The sequence below is a fragment of the Molothrus aeneus genome, chromosome 1 (genome assembly GCF_037042795.1).
Source record: "Molothrus aeneus isolate 106 chromosome 1, BPBGC_Maene_1.0, whole genome shotgun sequence".
NCBI lineage: Eukaryota > Metazoa > Chordata > Aves > Passeriformes > Icteridae > Molothrus > Molothrus aeneus.
Window position 1 is genome coordinate 118,502,422 of NC_089646.1, and position 24,225 is coordinate 118,526,646.

At 38.1% G+C, this 24,225-nt stretch overlaps 2 protein-coding genes across 6 annotated transcripts in view; one reads left to right on the forward strand and one right to left on the reverse strand.

Annotated features, from left to right (window-relative positions):
- Window positions 1-362: 362 nt before the first annotated feature.
- COPS5 (COP9 signalosome subunit 5) lies at window positions 363-10,475 on the reverse strand. Its single transcript, XM_066547081.1, has 8 exons — window positions 10,278-10,475; window positions 9,919-10,153; window positions 7,278-7,406; window positions 6,738-6,803; window positions 5,208-5,293; window positions 4,356-4,467; window positions 3,481-3,629; window positions 363-757 (listed from the first exon to the last, which is right to left on the reverse strand). Exons 1-8 carry the CDS (start codon window positions 10,433-10,435, stop codon window positions 673-675), a joined length of 1,020 nt encoding a protein of 339 aa, XP_066403178.1. The 5' UTR covers window positions 10,436-10,475; the 3' UTR covers window positions 363-672.
- Window positions 10,476-11,373: 898 nt separating this feature from the next.
- CSPP1 (centrosome and spindle pole associated protein 1) overlaps window positions 11,374-24,225 on the forward strand; it is a 62,831-nt gene continuing 49,979 nt past the window's right edge. For 2 of the 5 annotated variants that reach the window (XM_066563702.1, XM_066563734.1), the window contains exons 1-6: window positions 11,376-11,408; window positions 15,423-15,526; window positions 16,076-16,172; window positions 20,280-20,380; window positions 21,072-21,095; window positions 23,535-23,615. In XM_066563702.1, the coding sequence (XP_066419799.1) occupies window positions 15,425-15,526; window positions 16,076-16,172; window positions 20,280-20,380; window positions 21,072-21,095; window positions 23,535-23,615 (405 nt within the window). In that variant the 5' untranslated portion in view covers window positions 11,376-11,408; window positions 15,423-15,424. Of the gene's footprint in view, window positions 11,409-15,422; window positions 15,527-16,075; window positions 16,173-20,279; window positions 20,381-21,071; window positions 21,096-23,534; window positions 23,616-24,225 lie in introns of all 5 variants that reach the window. The other 3 variants (XM_066563717.1, XM_066563725.1, XM_066563710.1) reach the window with 2 other exon arrangements.

The window sequence follows — 24,225 nt, forward strand, 5'->3', positions numbered from 1 at the left end:
GCAGAGCTGGTCAATAGTTGACTATTTAGAAATATAAAATGTCCATCATGAGTGTGAAGCTGTAAGCAAAACACTGTTGTACCATGCATAAATGTTTCATTACTGTGAAAGAAACCATTTCTGGCTGGAGCAGTAAACCTCAATCAGGAAAGGCTCCATTAAATTTAATAACTCGTTGAAAGATAAACAAGTGGGATTTCAATTCTTAAAATTAAGCAGATATTAAAATCTGAGAAACAAACTTCTTACATTACACAGGTTACCTATCTAATCTGTGCAGACAGAACTTTTCCACAGAACAATAAGAAAAAGAGTAAGAGAAGATAAACATTTGCCAAAAATATCAAGGCCCAAAACACACATTTAGTTTCAAAATTCTTTTATTGCAGTTGGATAATAGAGATAAATATCTAAGAGCAAAATCCAGTAAGTCACATTTATTTTCCTTTGGAACAATTCTGTGAGCTGGTTTATGATAAAGAACAAAAAGTTGCACTACATTTAGGAACATTTTGTTCTTTAAAACTGGTCAGACAGGTGGGAAATATTAAAGTACTACAAATTAAATGAATAATTTTCCACTTCAGCTTCATTTCCCTAACTGAACAAGTCCAAGCAAAAGAAATGATGGTATTTTCTGCTTTGGAGATACATATCAACTGATAATGCACTTCAAGCTATATTAATTTGATTAAAAAGTTTATCCTTAATAACCTGAGACATCAATCCATGTATAGCTTCTATGGTGGTCTTGCAGCTGAAAAACAAGCATAAATTCAATGTTGGACAAAAACTGAACTGAACTGTCATTTTCCTTGAAGATATCCAGCTGTTTTGGAAGTTCAGGGTGCCCATAACCCCATGAATCTTAAAAACTGTCCAGAAAGGAACAGTCACATACAGCAATTTAGCTATTGTTGCCAATACCTTTTTGTTACTTAAAAAGCAAACTAACTGTACACACAAAACCACAGAAATAACAGAAAGCTTTGTCTTGCAATTTATGACACCTTACATTAACAATAGCAAGTAGGCTCTATGGTCATCTGAACAAAGAAAAAAAATCCTTAGGGGAATGGAACTATCAGGTGATATCAATACCTGCAGGCTCTCACTGCTCTCTACCTTTATCTCCTTTGCCCAAGCCCAGGACAGTAATGTACAGTAACCATGGTTCTTCTGAGAAACTTTACATGGAACATTAAAGAAAAGTTTATAAAACAAATCAGTTATTGGTCAAAATGTGTAATGTGAAAAGCAAAACCTTCAAAGAGCTGAAAGGATTCCTATTGATGCAAGTTTTCCCCAATGTCTGCCATAGGGCAATGTAGTGTCAAACTAACAAATAAAACCAGACTGTAGAAATGCAAAAGATGAATCAGGACTGAAAGCATGGAGAATCAGGGACAAATTACAGTTATACAGATAAAGGAATCCTAGGGAAAGCAAGCTTGGAGCACAACTTGGCTAATGTACGTGTTCCCTTAGAAAATGGCTTAGAGATGTGCATGAACAGTAACAGAACTTATCATACAGCCCAGTGCAAGCACCTTGATGATAATGCTTTACAGCACTGTTTTCCCTAAGCAGGTATGTCTAACAATCCTTTAGTGATCTTTGCAGCCTTATTTCTTCAGAGGTGACACCAAATTAATTGTCCTGTGTCTGCATAGGCCTTCTACTGACTTTTCTGTTAGGAAAGATCACTAATTGAAGAAAAGCATGCATCTCTAAAAGTGTTACGTTCAGTTTCGGGAACTACGGTAGCTTTTGTTGCACAGGAAAGCAGAATTTTTGACAAAAACAATTCCTTCCAATCCCTTACAGTTTATAAACTAACTACTGATGAAGACTAAATAAAAACAGAAAAGAAAAATGGTTAGAACTGCTGCAACAAATAAGTAGTATGATCTGAGTAGTATGATCAGAGAAAGAGCTATTTCTTAGAATAACTGTAAACATGTGAGAGCAAGGGGAAAATAAAATGCAGTCAGTTTTATGTGACTCCAGACAGTAATGCAAACTTATCAGCAACTCCCTCCTCCTCATGTCTTTAAAGCATTGCTATTCTGTTTCCCTACAGGAACTGGGAGGTATCACTTAACCTGGCTGCTGTGAGCTAGCAACAGCATTAACTCCACTGCAAATGTATTCTGCAATTAATATAAAAATTCAATGAGTGTTAACTTTTATAAAGTCAACCCCCCTCCAACTTGATCATGTTTGTTAGGAAACTTGTAAGAGCTGTTAACTTTCCAGAAAAATAAACAAATGTGTGTCAGGGGGAGAGAATACCAGGAAACTGTTCTGTTAGCAAGATAAAGTGATGGGGAAGAGGGACAGAAACCCTCAAAGTCTGAAAACATGCAAATGCAAACATCCCAGATTTTGTTAAATTTTTGCACTCTGTTCCAAGGGATTCTACAGAATTCTTTCCTTATTCAATGTAATGACTACATCTCACTCAGAATACTCCTAAGATGCATGTGAGTTCTGCCTTCTCCATAGATGGACCTGAGTTTGTACCACTGTATAAAGTGCAGTATTTCTTGGTTTTCAAAGTCTGAAATTTGCCAAATACAATGTACTTGAACAACCCAGCTGTTGGATACAATTAACCTCTGTTAAAAGATTTTACTTGGAAAAATGGTGACTCTAACATGATATAGTTTAAGCACACATATAATTCTTAAGACTATTGGGAAAGAGATGTGAGTATTACTGAGAAGCAACTTGTGTACTTCAAAGCTCAAAATAAGCAGAGCTGATCAACAATAAACATAAGGAAAACTGAGGGAAAATACTGCAACTTCTTTGAAATAATGTTGTACACCTAGTGATAAGAAGTTTATTAACTTACAACAGCAAGTATTTGCTGTCAGGCAGGGTAGCTAAATATAAAGGCCAGAATATCTGTAAGGTACTTCTTAAAAAAAAAAAACAAACAGCAAAAAGCCAAGCTTTTCTTATTTCTTAAAAAAGGTACATTAATGAAGAAATAGGAAAAAAAGAGTTCATAGTTTTACATTAGTAAAAGTATTAGACAAGTGTAAACTAAACTTACTGGACTGTTAACAGAAGTTCTTAAAATCATGTTCCATACCATAATTTCACTTACTGTGAGTTTCAACCTGATTGACCATAAAAATGTGCTAATTTCTAGCAAAGTTACAATTTTGCATTAGAGAGAAAACATTTTTCTGTTTGCCAGATACAGATGGAATTTTACAACTTTTTTGTTTAATAAACTGGAGTTAAATTTATTCCAAACCCCATAAAATTAAAAATTCGTTGTAGTTTTAATAGAGGCAAGATTTTCTTTACCTTTCAAAAACAACTAGTGACTTCTGGAGTCTTTCATTTCTATCTATAACGTAATTCTTATCTCTAAATCTTCTCAGGTTACAATTACAGGCATGAGAAAAGTTTAAAACCAAATAATACTTTTTACACAAAGAACACATGGATGTGTTATCTTACCTGTCTCTTGTTGCTTTTGCAAGTTTGTCTTCTGACTTTTTGTCATGAGTCTCTAAACCCAGCATGAAACTGCCCCTTCCAAGCTGAGCTTCTGACTGTTCTAATTTTTCAGACAAATCAAAGACTTGGCCAGTGGTATAGTCAGCATTCTTAGGAGAAAGAAAGTAATCAATATTTTGAATTTAGGCTATAAATTCAAGCATTTGTACACAAAATAAACCACATCTGTGAAACGTTTTTAAAAGTGTAGTGCTGCATGTTTGAATCTATATCTGCAATTGAAGTGATATAGAACATGAGTGGTGGTTAAGAGAACAGAAGCTGAACATCTGACAAATGCTCAATCCCTAAAGCCTGAATTGGGTTCTTTTTATTACTTTCAACCCATGCCCCAAGTTAAGTAGGAGTAAGTAAAACTCAGTTGGTTTTGACCAAGAGAAAAAAAATTGGCTTCTGCAGAGGAAAGGTTTTGATGCTCAGCTGTTACACTGAAGGTTTACCTGCACTGTTTCTGTTGTAACCTAGTTTTAACAGTTCCATTGTTTATTTTCTCTTAAATTTTTACTTATTAAACACTGTTATTCATTGCAGTGCTCTATAGATAGAAGGTTGAAAAGTATTTAAGACAAAATCTGAATATATAGACAGAACTCAGTAAAATTAAACATGTTTAATTTAATTTAACTTCTACTTTTACAGAGCAGATATGAGGAACATTTCAGTATTTATGATTAGGAAAACCTTCCCTTCTTGTTTTATTGGACAGATTCTTAATGTGGGGTCTATGTCTATCAATGTTCTATTAAGCATTTTACAGCAGAGGGCCTGGCTTTCAGGCTCATGAATGAATCAATGCACTCAACTGTGGTACTTACAGTGAGCAGACTAGAAGAACTGAGAGTGTTCACCCAGTACTTGTTCCACAACAGCTCAAGCAATTTACGATCCAAAGATGATTTAAAGTATGAGACTTCTAAAGCATAATACCTTTAAAAACAAACATGCAAACAAAATAAGTGTCCATCTAAGTATGTCTTGCTTGACTGTCACATCCAAAGTACATGCAACTCAAAAAATCCTTATCAATGGCAAATATCTTCAAAAATTCAAAGCACTTAGGGTTAATGCCAGTTCCAATTCTCTGTATAAGTAATTCATATATAGATTTAATACACAATCCCCACACAAACTGCTGTGTTCTTCAATACTGTAGTAACTTACAGATGATTGTAGCTTTGCATGTATCACTTCTAACTTCTTGAAGAATGCCTGGTAGCAGTAAATGTTACAAACAGGCAAACAATCCTGCATCCTACCACACCTATTTTGAAAGCCAGGCTTTAGTGGTGTTATAAATTAACACTCCCAGTAATGCAAGAAAAGGATCTGTACAGCACTTGCCCCTACTGAGAAGAGCAGTGGGATCACAGCCTCCCCAGTCCTGCTGATAATCGACATCTGACCCGACAAGGCATCACTACTTAAGTGCTCAGAAATCAGCTGCTAAAGCTTTTAGCCAGGTTCATCTTTGTTCTGCAGGGTTCTCCCTTAAACGTCTCCTGATAAATGCCACTAACCCCATTTTCACAAAACCAAGAGTGCTAAAGCAACAGTGAACTTCAAGATTTGAAACACTACAAGAAATTTACTTTGTCAAATTGAATCACTAACCTAAACACAAACACACACACACACACAAAAAAGTTACTAGTTTTTTTGTTACTTACTGTTTACAATGCACACCGAAGTCTTCTATTTTATTGAGTGGAATAGTCTGGTATTCAGAGGGACCTTCATCTGGAGGTTTATAGCCCTAAAAATTTAACAAATGGCAAAAATGACACAGTAATTCTGAGGCTTTTCAAAATGCCTAAACTTTACAAAAAACTTTCTAGTTGATGCAATTCTACTTGTTTTTAGTTGTTTTTTTTTTCTTTTTTGTCTAGAGAAAATGACATTTCCCTTGGTAGTCTGAAATTTGGAATTTTCCTGGATCTCAAGTTTACATTTGACTTTACTAGGTGTTCTGGTCATTACATTTGTAGGTTTATCAAAAGCAAACTAGTGGTCATAGTTGAGTTTTTTCAAATGAGTAACAAGGCAAGCTATGATTAGATAATTTCTTAGATCAAAAAAAGGCAAATTTCTTCTTAGACAGTATTTCTCTACCTGTTCTTGGAAATTTTGAGGGAAGATTTGAGAAGAGGGAACAAACATCCATGGATATGCCTCAGAGATACCTAAAACTTTCAGTGGCTTGTTTAGCCAAGATGGTGCCATTCACAGCTACCGACTAAGCAAGAACTGCCTGCAGTCCACTGTGAGAACTCCATAAAAATATGCTTCTCATCTGCATTTTCCAGATGTGATTTGGTTTTCAGGTACAGGATTCTTCTCCCTGTTCAAAATTCTCTAAGTATTTATGAAGAGATTTTGCCCCCAGAAGTGAATATTCTCCTGAATCACAAACTGTTCTAATATATCTTATGTTTTTGTCAACACAAAAATAATGCCTGGACCTCTCACAATCATTTTTGTTAATTACAAAATTTAATTTTTATTAAGCAATTAATTTTGGTAATTGTTTTATTGGATGCCTGTCTGAAGTTCTTGATGAGTCACTCACAACTGGGTATTTAAAAGATATACCTGAACTTCACTGGACTGAAATTAAATAGCACAGCCAGAAGTATACATGAGAGGATTCCTTTGGAGACCTAGATCTCCAATACTGATGTGATTTCTTAGTTTTAAGCCTAACCCACACTGTTTAATTAATTTTTTTGTACATCAGTTTGTGAAGATTCATAATATTTATTTGAAAAAGTTAAGTAGATAGTTTTGAACCTTCCTTTTCTAAAATGAAAAGCAAATAACAACATATTAAACATGTGATTAATATTTGGTTTTAGGTCTAAAAATAAACAGAGAACACCTAACATAAAACAATTCTGATGAATGCTACCTACAACCATATCCATTAAAAACAGCTATATGGAGCTACATAATTCTGGGACAGCTCCACAATCTGGACAGTGTAATTGATTTAATGCTGCCAAAACTCTATGAAAACCAAAATAAAAGTCAACCTTTATAAATGTAATCCAATATCCAAAGGCATGCAGAAACAAGTGTATGGACACATTTTCCTTCGGAATGAACATTCAGTACGGGACAGCAGACCAAACTCAGACAATCATTTAAAGACAGTTCAGTGTTCACACACTAGATAATTCTGGGTAATTTTAGCTATTTACCTTAGGATATGTCCTAAAAGCTCCAAGATTGACTTTTCCTGCAGATATTGTTCTTGTTGGATCAATCTGTAGAAATACAAGTAATACTCATTACATACATTTTATTATTTATTACAGGCTTAAATTAAGTTTATAGTAATTTTATTTCAGAAAAGTAATTAATGCAAATTGTGTTAGTTCTGTCATAAACAGTACTTTTTCTGTTGGTATAAGACTCTCTAAAAAGATGGGAGTATCAGTAACCTTCAGTGAATTATTTTTTAAACTAATTTTCCATTATTTCCTAAGGAAATAATGCTTAAGAATGATACCATAACTGAAACAATGCAGTGAACATGGTCTAGCCAAGCAACACGACTGGTTTGCCCAGTATGTGGCCAGCAAAGCAGAAGGAGTGGCACCAGTTTAAAGCGTGGATCTAACTCCATCATACAAAGTACACACTGCTAAAATGCTAAGAGACAGAAATCCAAAAATCCAAAAATTATTCCCCTCAACGTGATTTGCTGTGCAGGGTTCTCACCACCAGCCAGTACTTACAACCACTGCTACGAAGGGTTCCTGAAATTGCTGGTTAAGCATCTGGGTACTGACGTCGATGCCCGAGAGCCAGCAGCCGTAGCCGGGGTGACTGTGGTACCAGCCGATGGCGTTTTCCAGGCGTCCCACCTAAGAAAGAGCAGGGAAGGAACAGCCCCGTCGTTCAGCTCCGTTCCCAAAGCACCGGCTGCCCTCCAGCGGCACTTCCCGCACGCTGCAAGGCGCGCCAGGATAAACGGGAACTTCCATGCATGATGAAATATTCCCTAGAAACCATACGAGCGGCACTGGCATTCTCTGCTGCGGCTGCTGCCATGGCACAGAGGCCTTCAAGGAGCCTGGAGCTCCTTCTTCACTGACAGCTGGAGTAGAGAAGAGGTTCCACACAGCTGGATGGTGAGCAGCAGCTGCTCAGCAGGGCTGAGAAATTTCTTAGTGATATGACACAAGTATATCTAACCTCATATAATGTAGGGACCATCAGCACAGAATTAATTATTTAGTATGGTAACATATCTCACAGGCATATACTATTAGATTAGTGGTAGGTTTAAAAAATAACTTCAAAGGCATGCTTTCAAACACCAGAAGTGACAGAAATTATTGCCTAGAGACAGGTTTAAAAGCCAAAAGATGAATTTTGGACAACTTTTTCCCAGATAAAACCTCAAAATAGGAGTTTCCAAATAATACACCTGGCGATCTCTAAAAATGCTGGAAGAGAAAGGAGCAAAGCCAAAAAACCCCAGGAGAATAAACATCCAATGAACTGAATTTTTGTAATCCTCTCTAAGGAATTGTTTACTGGCTGCTCCAGTAACGATGAGACAGAACACCACAAACTGCCTACTTTATTTTTTAACTGGTGAAGAATATTTATATTTTCTTTGCAACTCCCATGAGAGAGACCAACAAAACACTAAAGAACGTGTGTTATTTTTCAAAGCCAAATGATACATTTGAACTGCATTAAGACCAGCTCCTGTCCATGGAGAATCAAGTAACTGGAATGGCAGCATCTATAAAGCACTTCTATAGGGAGATATATTAACTAGCACCTAATGGTAGAAAGAGCTGTTCCAGGAACAAGTGCTTGCCAAAATCAAATATGAAATAGCCAGCCCAAAAACTCTGCCAGAGCACCAGGAAAGCTGAGTTATTTTATTTGCACATAAGTTCATTTTCAAAATCATCAAACCAACTACAGACAAAACCGAACAACATAAACAATGGGAAAATAAACATTTCCTGTCACATAAGAACTCCTACAGAAACCTGGACTGTTTTAAACATAAGACAAACTGTTTACAATTTTATGCTACATATTTACCACTTTGAAATTTGGTATTTCTACCTAAGAATGGGATTCTATGAATATATCTGCATTTAAAGATAGCATGACTGTATCTTTAGGCAAAGACATCTCTTCAAGTTACCTACTTTTTGCAACAAGAGTATTAGCATCACAACATTGTTTTCAGAGGAAACAAACGAGATTGAATGAATTATTTCTGCATTTTCTCACAGGGATGAATTATTTAAAAAAGCCCCAGAACATAAATATTTCTGCATTATGTTTACTCTTTCTGATGTTATGATTCAGCCTAATGCACATCCATTTCAATATCTTCAACTCCATGTAAGGCTATGAATATAAGTCCAACTCTCCAAAAGAACCCAAATACTCCTCTGTTATATCCACTTAGTATCTAAGGGGCTTCTAATTTTAGCTGGTTTAAAAATCAGTGGGTCAACTGGGTATCAAAACTGTTTGAGCCTGGAGAGTTAAAGTTATTTCAACTCTTATTTCTAGTATAGAATTGTCCTGTATTTGAAGAGGCACATCAGCAAATGCCCTGATGTGCTGTGCTGGTTTCCACATCAGAGCCAAGCTGTATTTCTGTTATCCCTCTGCACATGAGAACTTCACTGTATAGTCAGCTTTAATATGAGGTGGATCTCTGAATAGAAAGTGACAAAGATGGGAAACAGACAAGTCAGTCTGTTAATCTAAATTTCCAAAAATAAATATGAATAATTAAGTTCAACTGAAACTGATTTATTCCTTCACTGGCATTTTCTTCACAAATATGTCTTTTTTAATGGAAAAGAGCAGCATGCTGGACACTAAGATCTCAGAAGAAGGTAAGAATAAATGTCATAATTCTGATCTACAAATACTAAGTATGTCCAATGCACACATAGATTTAATTTTGCATACTGTTTTTAGAAAGAAGTATCAGTTATTTTAGAGAAACACTCTCTCACACAGCCAGCAGCCTCAGCCATAAAAACACTTCCTCAGCAATGAAAAGAACTTACAAAGGAAAGGAGAATACACTACTTTTCATAGAATCATTGAGGTTGGAAAAGACCTCCAAGATCATTGTGTCCAGCCTTTGATTACCTACAGTAAGTAAGTCAGGGAAATCTGTATGTGACAATGTTTACAGGCCCTTGCGTTCCGTGCTGCTGACATAGTTCTTACTCTCATGTTTGAGGAGAGACAGGACAATGGGCCAAGCACTTCATCACTGGGGGAGGGAGGAAGTCTGCAACCCCCCAGGGATGTTCCTGTAGCTCACCAGACGCACAGGATCTCCACGGGGAGGGTCAGACACCGCCTGCCAGCTCTCCTTACCTGCTTGGCGTTCTCGATGTAGGCAGCCATGTACTCATAGGCGGCGGCCTGCGCGTTGACGCGGGTCTCGGTGCCCTCCACGGGCAGGGCGAAGCTGTCCATGATGATCATGGTCTCCCCGTCCACCTTGCCCAGCATGAGCCCCATCACCTCCAGATTGCCGCCGGACCTGGCGTGCATCACCATCTTCAGCAGCGCCAGCGCAGAGATCTTGCAGTACTTGAAGTAATGGTGGCTGCAGCAGCGCAGAGGCCGCAGAAGGGAAGGGAAGGGAAGGCAGAGCCCTCAGATCAGGCCGGTGCTCCCCGCCCAAACCGCCCGCCCGCCCGCCCGCTCCGCTCCGCTCCGCTCCCACTCACTCCTTGGTCCAGGGCTTGGCCGCCAGGATCTCCTGCTGCTGCTTGCGGTCGTACTTGTAGATCTCGTCGATGCTCTGCGCCTCCTGCATGTTGTTCGCCAGCTCCCAGGTCTTCTGCGCCATCCCGCTCCCGGAGGCGCCGCTCCCCGCCGCCGCCATCGCCCCGCTCCGGGCCCCGGCCCCAGCCCCTCTCCCGGCCCCGCTCCGCCGCACCGGGCCGCCGGCGGAACCAAGCGCGGCGCGGGGGGACGGACGGACGGACGGACAGACAGTGGTACGGTCCGCGCAGGCCCGGCGCGGGCGGCGCTGCGCCCCCAGCGGCCGCGCTCGGCTCTGCACGCGGCTGGGCCCGACCCGCTCGACCCGTGAAGCGGCGCCGCAGAATCCCGACCCCGGCCGGGCCCAGGCCTTTCTCACTGTTTATCCATTTGTTTATTGACTTATGCTTTTTAAATTACTGTGACCAGTTCGGAGATACTCAGTACGAGAGAGACACGGAACATCTGGAGCGGGTCCAGCGGAGAGCAACAAAGATGTTTAAAGGACGGGAGCATCACTTTCGCGAAGGAAAGGCTGAGGAAGCTGGGCCTGTTCAGCCTCGAGAAAGAGACGACTGAGAGGGGGTCTTATCAATGTATATAAGTATCTAAAGTGGGAGGCGTCAAGAGGATGGAGCCAGACTCTGCTGGGAGGTGCCAAGCAATAGGACAAGAGGCAAGAAAACTGATGCACAGGAAATTCCCCCCGAAGATGAGGAAGAACTGCTTTCCTGTGCAGGTGACCGACCACTGGAACAGATTGCCCAGAAAGGTTGTGGAGTCTCCCTCCCTGGAGAGGGAGCCGTCTGGATGCCATCCTGTGCCGTGTGCGCTAGGGTAACCCTGACTGAGCAGGGAGGTTTGACCGGGTGACGCTCTGTGGTCCTTTCGAACCTGCCCTACTCCGGGATGCTGGGAGGCCCGCCCGCCGTCCCGTCGCCTCCCCTCCCGCTGCCTTTCCCCGCCCGGGAGGAGGCGGCAGCCGGGTCGCGCCGCCCTCCGGGGCAGCGGGGGGCGCTGCGCGGCGCCGCCCGCCGGGTTCCGGGGCGGCAGTAACGCGCGGGGCGCCGGCGGAGCCGCGGCTGCCTGTACCGGTGAGCGGGCGGCGGGGGCGGCGCGGCGCTCGGGGACCCTCCTCGCAGCCCCGCCGGGCGGTTCCATCGCCCGCATCGCTCACAGCCCGGAGCGGGCGGCGGCGGGAGCGAGGGGGGTTCGCTGGGCAGCGGGACGGGCTCCGGAGCGGGACGGGGCGGGGGCGCGCCCGGGGCGTACCGGCGGGTCTGGGGGGTCCCCGCGGGGGCGGCGGGGCTCGGCTCGGCTGAGCTGGGCTCGGCTGGGCTGGTCCCGGCCCTCCGGTGGGGCCGCTTGTTGTGCGGCCGTTGCCTGACAACGGCGCCGCGATCCGGAAAGGGGCCGAGCCCCGAGTGCCGCATCCCCGCCCCGCAGCTGCTCCCTGGGGCGGCGGGGCCTCCGGGAGTGCCCCAGAGCTGCTGCCCCGGAGGGAAGGAGGGAGAGAGGCGAGCGCTGCAGGCCGGGGGAGAGGCGCTTCCCCGAGCTGTGGCTCTTGGAAAAATAAACCTGATCTCCTGGGTCTGAAAGTTTTTCGAAATTAGTGTCTTTTCGGATGAAACTACGTGCTCTGAAAAATAGATAAGGCCTGTAGTGGAGGGAAAATAACTCGCGAAACTTGTTGCTTGGTTGTTCAGAGCATAGATTGCCTCCTCAGTTGCCAAAAAGTCGCGTTGCATTAGTCAAGAGTTTATTATTTGTGAATGGCCAAACCCTGGAATCTGTGCTTTTTCAGCAATGAATTTGAAAGAAAAGTACATTATTCCAAGTGCCATTCACAAGGGTACAGAAGCAGTCAGTACTGATTCCTTAGGAAGTTTGAGTTAAACTTTAAGCAATGTTTCTTAATGACACAATTAGTAGCCGTGTAAGTACAATTACCAAACGTGGCATACAGTTGCTCTTTCAAGGCATTTACCTCCTTGCCGGCCGTGCTGCAGTTCACGTGGATAGGAATTGCCATTTTGCCGGTGCTCCTGGTGATATTTCAATATTATGGTGGCTTAGAAGAGACGAAATCTGCTTGTACATGCTGATTTTAAATTTTGTGCGTTTCTCTGAACAATTAGGAGGGGAAGGGAAAGATTAGAATGGAATACAGTAACCATCGCTTCAGGTGATAAAGTAGCTACACAATACGTAGGTAAATAAAGTACATACAATACATATGCACATAGATGTTTTGGATACCTTGAATAGAGAGACATACATTGTTAACTCTCTTTGGGCATAGATCCAATGAAAATCTCGTGTTCAAACTTGACTTATTGTTCTTGAATATCTGCATGCTTTCTATTGCTTGGTATGCTTGCTTAAGTTGAAGTCTACCCAGGTGACTCTAATTACTTAGAGTTGCTTTTGTGAAAACTGAATAAGGAGAAGAGGCTATGAAAGTCAAAAATCTTCTTGAAAGAAAAAAATATGTAAAAATATTTTATGGGACATTTTCAGACAGTACTTGAATATATAGCAGCAATATGTTTAATGGAATTTCACTTTGAATTATGCATTGTTTTGGGAATGCAAATTATCCAAGATTTAAAGTTGCAAGAGCTAAAGAAAGGCTGATAGATACGTGCTATCAAACATTTTTTTAGAAATATCATTTACAAAATACTCTGTTTTCCAAAAAGCTAGAAAAATATACTTACACCTTGTAATTTTGAGGGCATATTCTGACTTTCCCTTTGCATCTGTACATGCCCATGGAGCAATATCTCCCAGTTTGGTTTTGAATCTGCTACTTTTACTAGTAATTGCAAGGATCCAGAAATGCGCAAAAAGAATTCAAAGACATTGCTAAACTGAAAATAAATGATGTGTTCTGAAATGGTGTTGTGGTGTCAGTCTGTGCCTCAGTGTGTTTGTGCAGCCATGGGAAGTTAGCGTGAAGTTGACAGTTCCCTGTGAGTTTGGTGCTGTCACCTCCAGGACAGTTCACTGCACGCCTGGGGGCTGTGGTAGCCCTCATCTCAGATAGAAATGTGTTCTTTATTTTTATTGTGATTAGTCATGATCTCTTCACATGGTACAGTAGATGATAAAATTGACTAATAGTCAGTAGCATATTTGCTTACATGCTGGTATATTTTTGGAACTTAACAGTGTATGCTTCACATTGAAGTTGTCACTCTTTTGCTTAGAATAACCAAGAAATTTTTCTTTTTTGGTATAATATATTCTTTTTGCTTGTCTCATAAAGTTTGCACTCATGCATATTTTAAGAAGATCAAGTCAAGTAGAAGGATGTTAAGACATAAAATGTCTAGATATTTCCAAGAAGGATTTGGCTACACTTCCAGGCAACTGTGCTGTGTTAAAGGTATGCTGAATCAACAGTGCTGTAGCATTAGTCAGCTCAGTGTTCTCCAAGGCCTGGAGTTGCCAGCTTTCTTCACACCAATTGAATTTTCTGTGTAGTTCAAATGTAACTGTTTTGTCTTTGGTTTTTAATTTATTGTGTTGCTCTTTTGGGCAATATCATAGGAGTGCAGAATGCAGGAATATTAATTGTGATCCTCATGCTAGTTAGAAAATAGACTGCAAAGACTCCTTTCCTTATGCTAGCTCTCAGAATAGGTTTGGTACCATTCCTATACAGTGATTTGGAAACAGTGCTGGAGTTTTTAAATGCTGTTGTAAATAGAGATAGGAAATATAGATCTTACTGTCAGTGAGTTTTTGGAAAGGCTTCTCTCAGTGCCTCCTACGTGTGGTAATTTTCCTCTTGATGACTGTGCAGCACTGGGTAGGTGATGAGACCAACTTATATATTTTTTTATTATGACATTGTTTCACCCTTTCAGAACAGTTTTTTTCATTATTGTTATGTAACATAATAGGCTAAATAAAATTTACCATGCCTGGAAACTTATCCTCTTTCAGGTTTCTTTTATCCTTTATCAGTGTGCAAAACTAATGAGATTAAAGATTTAGGACAAATCAGATGGGGGGATTTATTTTCGGCATTGATTGTCCTGTATTACCACTAGGAATTGTAAATGGGTTGGCCTAGTTCTGCCTCCTTTGTAACAATATTATAATTTTATATTATGAATCAAAAAAGAGAAAAAGTTTAAAGGAGTACATTCTAAGGAATACATCAAGCAAATGTATTCTGTAAATTAATTTAGCATGCAGTTACTTCACCTTATCTTATAGAATTTGTGCATTTTTTATTTCCCTTTTGTTTCTACTGAGAATTTATCCCAGTCTCTCTGAACACATTATTTTTATGTTTACCTGTGGGCCACCTTATTATTCTTGAGGTGGTGGTTTGGGGTTTTTTTGTTGCTGTTGTTTTTAAGTTCTTCAATCCTCTTCTTGAAACTGTTTTCTAATATACCTTTATCACTGGCCTCTTGATTACTTCATACAATCACATAAAGATACTGAATTAGCCTCAAAAAAACCTGCTGTCTTAATTTAGATCCTGGATATGATGGGATTTTTCAGGAACCTGCATAAGCAATCCTTTTGCTTAAGCTGCATGGAGTGATTTGAGGTTCATAATTTTCTTAGCAATTTCTTCTCATGATAGTAAGTTAAGCACAGAATTAATTGTGGGATTTGGTCCTTATTTTAGACTGTGCATGTATTTTGCACTTTTTGTACATTTTTCTAATGATTCCTTCATCCTTCATCCCATGTTTACTTTTCTGTGTTTTCTAATTTTGATTTTCGAGCTCACTAGGAGTAAGCTTGTGCTAGTGTGTGGTGAAGGGTCATTGGTAGACTTGCAGTTAAAACAACCAACCCCAAATATTTCAACCATGTTAGGGAAAAAAGATTAGAGAAGTATCTTCAGTCTTGTCATCTGGAATCTCTGAATTTTCTCTCTGGTGAAACATCAAGTAGCTCCTCCATGGATGGGTTTCCCAAGTCAGTTGTTTTGTTGACCCAGCAAATATCTTAAGGCTCATCGTTCTGAGGGAGAAATTTGATTATTTTTAACTGCTGTCTTAAGCAACAATAATTGAGCTTTACATTTTTGAGGCTCTCATGTAAATGCCACATTCTACATCTTTTCTGTAACCTAGAAATGATGGCAGATGATTTAGAAAAATTTATTGAAGACCAGAAGGCCAAGTTGGCACAAGATAAGGCAGAACTTGAAAATGGTCCACCTTACATGGAAATGAGGGTAAGAGTATTAAAAAGCTTTCCTGAATTTAAATACTTCTGTTGCCAAAGTCTTGACTGAAGCTTGTTTTTACTGTGCTCTTAAAACTGTATTTGTTGTTAAAGAATGTATTAAAGATTTATCTATTCAAAGTAATTTCCTACTTGAGTACTTTGTATCTTTATGTGGATTTTTAAAAACCTGTTTTCCACCAGGCATACACGGTAAGATTTGTGTTTTGTGAGAAAAGTTTTGTACATGGCTTTTATAACTCCTTCACCCCTCCCTAGGGAAGCTGATTAGCAGGGCCTCTGCCCACTCCAGAGCTTGGATGTTGGAGTGGGAATGGAAGGTATAAACATCCTCAAAATTTCTGTTCCAAATACTATGAAATATAAAAGGCAAATAACAAAAAAAAAAGTTCTTATCATAGTAATTTTAATGTGTCAATCCAGCATTACTATCAACCTGTCTGTTCTCCAGTGCTAATAATTACATTACAAATGTTGTTCATTTATGTGATATTTCCTCTACTTTGTCATGCAGTAAGGCATTTTGTTTTGTTTTCAGAATAAGGAATCAGAGAAGCTTTCTGAAACTAGCAAGATGTTAATCTCCATGGCTAAAGAAAATATACCTCCAAATAGTCAACAGAACTATCCTTCAGGTATAGTAGTATATTTTTTTTATTATGTCTTGTATAGTTAAGTAGCATTTCATTACCTTTGACAATTTTTAGAAGGGTATTACTGCTTTGTGTCTTTAATCATTAGGATGATCATTGTAATTCAAGTGCATAAAAATTCTTCAGTCTTCCAAAAGTCTTGGCGTTGTATGGGATTTTTTTGTAGTTAGGATTTTTTTTAAAATTTTTTTTGGGCAGGAAATATGCCAAAAGCTGTCTCGTTCTTGCAAGGTAGGGCCATTAAAAATACCCCAAATTAAGGAAAAAAAAAAAAAAAGAAGAACAACCCAAAAAACTTGCTTGCCAGTCCTTGATAGGTGTCCTTTCCTCTTGTATTTGGGTGGAGCAAAATCTTTGAAATTCCATTTTTCATCTGGACTTTACTGCAAAAGAGTACATTCCAGGGAAGCAGGGCCTCTTTCTTTCAGCCTCTTAGGAGTCCTAGTCCAACTTGGCTAAGATGCACACAGCTGAACTAATTTTTCTTTTAAATAGTGTCTTTCAGGCAGTTTAAACTGTTCCTATTGCTTTTGTAATTTTGTTACAATGTAGTTATTCCTTGTGCAAGGAATAAACAAGTACTTAATTTTGATTGAAATCTTAACCAGGTGAAGATTAGTTAGATTTATTTTGATGTGGCTACCAGCTTAATTTCTGTTTTCTTTATATATTGTCCTTTTTCTTCTTTTCTCTGTGTTCTTTGGGCCATTTGATTGGACATGTGTGATGGTGTTCTTTTCTTCATTTTTCTTGCTTGTCTTCTGTAGACGCTGCTGTTTTTTCTAGCTACACTTGTGTAGCTCAGGTTTGTCCTGAGAATTTAGAGCTTTTCTGCGCCCTATTTCTTGTTGATAATTAACTCTTTCATGTGTGGACACTTTGGGCTATTACCTCATTAATTTTCATACTGTGCCTACTGTAATTCTGGTGTAATTCTGCAGCTTCCAGTGGGATGGAGCTTGAGCTTGTCAATCTGTGGGTCCGAACTGGTCTTAGCTGCATAAATAAAACCATGGTTTTTATAGGGATGTTGTATAAATAGAACTTCCAGCCATCAGCAGGCAAGCTCCTCAAAGACCTTTAGAGGAAAACTTCACTTAAAAGTACTTGAAATGATAATTGAATATTCCTTGCCTCCAGAAGTGATAATGGATAAACTTGGTTAGAGGGCAGCATTTGAAAAGGTATCTATCGCATATTTTTGGCAGTTTTATTTGGTTCAGCAGGTTATTCCTGGTGTTGGTAATTCTTTTCTTGACTGAGGAAACATATGATACAGACAACAGAACACAAAAGGTAGTATTCCACTGGCTGTGGCAGACAGTAAAGCTTTATTAATATTAAAATAGTTTTATTTCTTGTTGGAGAGCTATAATTGCATGTCATGTTGTGTTTGTTATTGTGAATTTGACCTAACTGTTGACACTTGAATATACTAAGACAATGAAGTATTACAGATGAGGGGCATTCAGGTGATCTTAAATGAAAAGAAAAGTAGGAGTTGCCATGTTGTGGTTTAATTCCAACTGGCAACTGAGCACAGCCACTCGCTCACTCTGCACCAGCAGGGTGGGGGCAGAGAACTGAAAGAGTGAAAGTGAAAAAACTCATGGGCTGCAATAAAACCAGTTTAATAATTGAAAAAAGAAAGTAATGAAAAGGAAAATAACAAAGAGAAAGATGTAGAATTCAAGGACAGGTGATGCAAATGTGAAACAATTGCTCACCACCAACTGGTGCCCCGGTCATTGAGCAGCAGATCCCACCAACCTCCCTCCTAGTCTTGCATGATGCCATATGGAATGGAATATCCCTGTGCTCTGGGGTCAGCTGTCCCAGCCATGTCCCCTCCCAACTCCTTGTGTGTCCCCAGTCCCCTCCTTGGTAGGTGAGAAGCAGGAAGTGTGAGTGAGTAGTAACTGAAATATCCCTGTGTTATCAACACTGCTTCCTGCACAAATCCAAACCACAGCCCCATACCAGCTACTATGAAGAAAATTAACTACCCCAGGCAAGCCCAGCACTTTCTATAATAATCATTTGGGTGCTGAAAGGGATGGTTGCTGATATTACTGGCTTGCTCTGCTTTAAAGCACTGTAATTTCCTGTGGATTAAATCAGATAGGACTTGTTCCTTGGTAGTTATGAAGTATATTTTATAGTTTTAGCAGTAATATTGAGGTTCAGGCTGAATAAAGTTGCAGTTATTTCTCAACATTACACACGTGGAAATGTTTTTGTAAAAATGCATTTAAAATTGTAACATTTAAAACCAATCATTGTCAGTGTGATTATTTGTGGTTAATGGAATGTGAAATGGCAAATAGATGCAACAAATACAGAATAAACAAAAGTAAAAGAAACAATTAAAAAGAAGGTATATCTCTTATTCTGTCAGAAGGATTCAGAAAAAGTTTGCATGAAATTAGGTTGAATGTATGTTAACTGGAGTGATTTTGCTCTGCTAGGCTCTCTCAGAGTAAGTTTTTGAAATGGGTTGTTTTCAAATCCCCCAGATCACTACCCATAATTTTTATCTCAGTGCTTTTCTGGTGGAAAAAGTTCTTTCTAACAAAATTAATTTTAAACCACCTTTTGTTTGAACACTTCACATATTTGAATCAAAGTACTGGATTCTCACTCCTTTTCTCCTTTATTTTTGGTACTGAATTTCAGTGGCATCTATGAAATCACTGAATTAATCTTTCCTCCAACTTGTTAGTTGCTTTTTATCTTTTTCTTGGTTTTCTAGAATTAATTCAATGGTAATTAGGCATAAAATAAAAGGCAAGAGCAAAGCTGAAACAAACTATTTCTTCTTCTGTATTCTATTCTGCTTTATAACTCCTTTTCTGAAGTTTGAAATGGTACATTATTTTTTTAAATGGAACTCACACTTACCTTATGTGCAAAATTAGGAGAAAAGGAACTTGCAGGTTGGGGAAGAAGTTCCTGTGCAGATTTTGGTTAATGGTTGGACTCTGCAGGCTGCTTTAGAATAGCATAGGAGATATTTAATCAGGTATTGGGTCCTTTGGTTCTGAATATCAGGCTGACTCGTGTTTGCCACTTCTTCCCTGTCACACAGTTTTCCTGGCTCATGAGGATAGAACAAATCAGAATGTATCGTGAGCCAGGCCAAACAAACTACCCTGCAATAAATCAGGACTGATCTAATAATAAGTCTTGAATTTCCTCTCTTCCCTTTTACTCCTTGCTACTAATTTTGCATAGATCATGAGATGTAGAAATGCTTTTAGAGGAACAATATGAAATAATAATAGTACACACTCACTCCCAGTTGTAATCTTTTTCATTAGTTGTGTGATTTTGTGGAATTCACTACTCTGTGGAGAGTGAGAGTGGTGAAAGTGACTGCAGAGATGGGCTGCCAGGATAGGGAATGTTTAATATAAAGTACTTTGAAATGCATTTTGGGAACAGCAAACATCTTGCATAGCATTATATTTTATTATATTTTACGAGTGCAGCTGCAATGAGACCTGAGCTGCAATGAGTAATCTCAGAAAAGTACTAATGTGTTTTGGGTCTACTGAGGTGGAGAGAAAAATGATTATTATTTTTATCATATGGTAAGATTCTCTTTAGTTACGTAGGAGCAAACAAATTTTTCACATGCTAAACAAACAGCTTGTGCTTTCATTTGGGAAGTATGTTTTCAATTGTGTGGTAAACACAGCTTAACACAGCTTAAAATATCAGAATAATTTAGAAGCTCACTTGTAGAAGGAGATTTCTTTGGAAACTTTGGTACATTGGCAAAAGAAATATGTACAATATTCAAACAAATTCAGCTTATGTTGTTTTTTTTTTTTTGTAATGGGAAGAAAAACTGAAAGGATGAGAGGAAAACTATCGAAATACCAGTCTATTTTTCTGTGCATTTCACCCAACTACTCATACAGAGAAGGTGTTTTTTTTAGCTGTCATTTAATTACTGGTCCTATGGTAATTCTTTTTTTTAATTCTTTTTTTATTGTTTGTGTCTAATAAAAATCCAGATGTAGCTTTTGCTTTGTATTGATGCAGAATAGTAAACAATGATATTTAATGATGCTAAACTTTCAGGTGACTATGGCTTGAGTCTCCCTCTTGGAGAAGAATATGAACGAAAAAAACATAAACTCAAAGAGGAACTTCGGCAAGATTACCGGCGATATCTTTCTCAGGTAAAAGATTTTTTTTTTGGTTGTCTCTGGTTGCTTGACTTTAGTGAATCTCTTAAAATTATTCTGTCATTTAATTGAATGAAAATTAATATCTGTAGAAAAATTTTTAAGGAGGCATTCATTATGAGCGATGGCTGATTTTGAAGACTTGAGTGAAAGAAATTTCAAAATGTTTTGTTTATGTATTTTAGGCTTCTACAGATCTCATTGCCATGTGACTACATATTATTTAGTATATGACTTTGTATTTCATTTATTTGTTTTTGCTTCTTCCTTTTTTTCCTTAAGAATTTAAAGGCTGTTACTTCTTGAAGTACTTATGTATTCTATGGTCTCTAATTGGGGTAAGAAGTACTTAGTGTGACTCCATTTGACAGGTTCTTTTCAATTTAAAAAAGAAAAACCTTTGATGTTCTGCATAACATGATTTACTAAATGTCACAATAAATTTAAAATTGAAATGATATGTATGAAATATCGTCATCTTGGGAATATTCTGGAGATGCTCTGCATGAATCAGAAAAAATAAGGAACCAAATAATTTCTGTTTTATGAAAATACTATTTACCAGTGTCTTTAGTTCTTAAAATGAATGAAGGGATTTGCTTTAAGAAAGGAAGTGTCTTTTATTAAGTCAAATATTTTTGACTCAAAGACTCCTTTTGAATAGTATCTTTTCCCTGATTTTTAGGGAATTTCACAGGCAAAAAGAAAGGTAGGGTGCCTTTAATATTATTTTCTTTTCCTTAAAATTAGTTGCTTTTTGCTTTGTTTGAAAACTTTATGCTCTTGGAATTTAAAAAATCATTACATTTATTTGTGCTTTGTGCATTTATGCATGCTGTGGTGATTAGCTGTGACTAACAGCATTGCTTGCTTTGTGCAAAATGATTACTTACATACATAATTTTCCATTCATAAGTTTTTAAAACACTTGTTGATTTCCTTTTCCCTATGCAGTTGCCATTGTTGCTGTCTAATGCTGGCTCTACGATAGTTTTTACTTTAGTAGACATTTGCTTCAAGGATTATTAGTTATGTAGGTAGTAAGAGTTTGGGGATTTTTTCTTGGTATATATATTTTATAAAGTTAGAATAAAATAGTAACTTCTATAAATATTAAATATGTCATCACAACCAGAGTCAGGGCTTTTTTCTTCCCTGTCTGCACTCATCAATGGTGCTCAGGGGAGCAGTACAACCATTTATTTAGCACCCACTGGCCAGAATGCAAGAATGCAAACAAACATTATGAGGAAAAAAATAACACCTCTGGTGTTATTTTCACAAGCTTTGTTTCATTAATTTTAATTTAAAAATATTTTTATACTTTTGTGTATCTATAATTCTGAGATTTTGAATGCTGTCCATCCAAATTGTTCAGATTGAGCAACATCAGTGAAGGACCAGGAGGTAATGTGGTAGAAACCCAGTCTGCTGGTTTTTTCTGGGGTTTTGAATAACATGCATATGATACGAATTTTCTATATTAGCATGCTCTAGAATTCTTTAATAGCAATAGCAACTGTCTTCTTAACCTCTAACCAAAATCATCCTTATATAATTCTTCCTTCTTGTTTAATTTAAAACTTCAGATTATTTTCAAAGTTAGAATATCATGTTAAAACTTAATGTTTCATAATTATCACCAAAGCGCCCAAATAATATAATTTTTACATTAACTTCTAGTGTTTTATTCTCAACTGGACTTCCTTGCTTACAAGGCCTTTTTGTTTATGTGTTTGGTCTAGTGCATGTTAGCTCTATTAAACTGGTAAGGACTGAGGAAGAACTAAGATAGCAATCTAATTTCTTTTTCCCACGTAAAGAAAGCTGGTGAAACTTTTAGCAGTTTTCACAGTGATATTTTTTTTGTTAATAACTTGCTTAGTCTTACTTATGTAGAAAAATGCAGCTTCCATATCAGGCTCTGATTTTGGAAAAGATATTTGCAAGATCAGAGGTATTCTCTAGAGATGTCTTCAAAATGCATGCAAAGAATTTCTTAATAATGAGGATTACAATTGATTTACTTTTTCTAATAGAAATAACTTGGTTTTCCATATAAATCTAGTTGTCTTGGTGCTTGAATATCTTTGCATGATTATTAAATTCCTTAAATCTTTTAATGTCTAGTTTGAAATATCATTTATAAGGATGTGGATTTGTACTGGAGCAGGTAGAGCTCTTACTTCTTGACGTGCCTCTAAGCATTTAGGCCACATTGCAACATAGATAAGGAAAGGAAACAGTGCTGGTGAAATACTTTGATGAAATACTGTATCTCACCATGCCCCTCTTCAGCTCCTGACACACAAATAGATGGCCTTTTTATTAATCAGATTTGTAAAACTTATGATTGACTGGAAATGGCCTGGGTATGCTTTTAATAAAGGAGTGATGTATGACAAATCCTCTAGACCTGGACTCTAACAGCCTGCATCAGCACTGGTATTTGGTTTGAAGAGCTGGTACTTTGACTTGCTGCACCGCCCAGGTCCCAAGCTGCAGCCCAGGGATCTATGTGGAAGAACAACATACTGGTTTTGATGGGAAGTTCTGCTCTGGAAGTGGCTGACTTCCATAAGCAATGACCAGATTTTGTGGTGGGTCATTATCCTGGAAAATTTGGTCACTGCTGATGTGGAAAACACTGTTGAGATAGAGGTGTGTTTCTGTTAGCATGAATTCCATCTGTCCAAATAAGAGGTAGACATATGTTTTCTGCTGTTAGAAAAAGCAATTTCTTATCTTGAGTAAGGAAGTGTCTTGGAAGATTCCTTTTATTTTTGTACAGACGCTTATGCTACAGAAGAACTGAGTGGGGTTTCTTTGAATAAAAATAGGGGTTTTTAATATGGAGACTAACTTACATAATACTGGAAATAGTTTAAAATGGGAGAAGTGACAAACACTTTCAAACTCAAGCTTAAAACTTGACAAACACATTTACTTCCTGCATTCCTTGACTTCACTTCATTTATGTGTTCCAAGAACATCCTACATTTTCAGAATATGAAAGTTGTCTTCAGTCTTTATTTCATCAAATTGCTCAAAGTACTTCAGAAAATATAATACCTAACAACTCATTAATGAATTAAGATTTGGTATTTTAAAATGTATTGAATGTTTCTATATTTTTTGTTTAATGTAGAAAAATTATCTGACTACTGATGAAGTAGATCCATATACTCAGGGATTATCTCTTCCTATTGATGAGCGAAGATCTGCCAAGGTAAATATATGAAGGAAATTAATTAAATGGAGTATAACTTGAAAATGTACCTGGATGTTAAAACTATTACAGAAAAAATATTTCCACTTAAGTTTTTTTGTTTGGTTGGGTTTTTTCTTTTTTTTTCTTACACAAATGAATGTTTTTGGAGGTGGTAAATAGTAATAATTCTCAGAAAAGTCTGTTTCTTCAATTTTTTAAAAAAATTTTGATCCTAGGTTACCTGTATTCATAAGCTTTAAATATTTGGTTTTTATTATGTAGATATAATTGTATACTGATACTAGTTTGAGGTTTGCTACCTCTGATCCACACTTTTATAGCACTTGATCTGTTCAAAACCTCTAGTGATTGCTCTTGAGTTTTGTTCAGTAATCATTATTGCTCTGATCTCCTGCCTGCATGCTGTTGGCCTTATAGTCCCAGTTTCTTTCTTGTGTTTGCTTGTAAATTGATCCATGAAGTTGAATTAGAAGAAACATTGTAATTTATCGACAATTTATTAATATTTTTTTTGGTGACAAATACTACCGTTTGGTTGTTAAGATTGGTCATAGCACTGCAGAGATTCAAGGCAATTAGATAACCTGTGTTGCTGGAGGAGGACCAG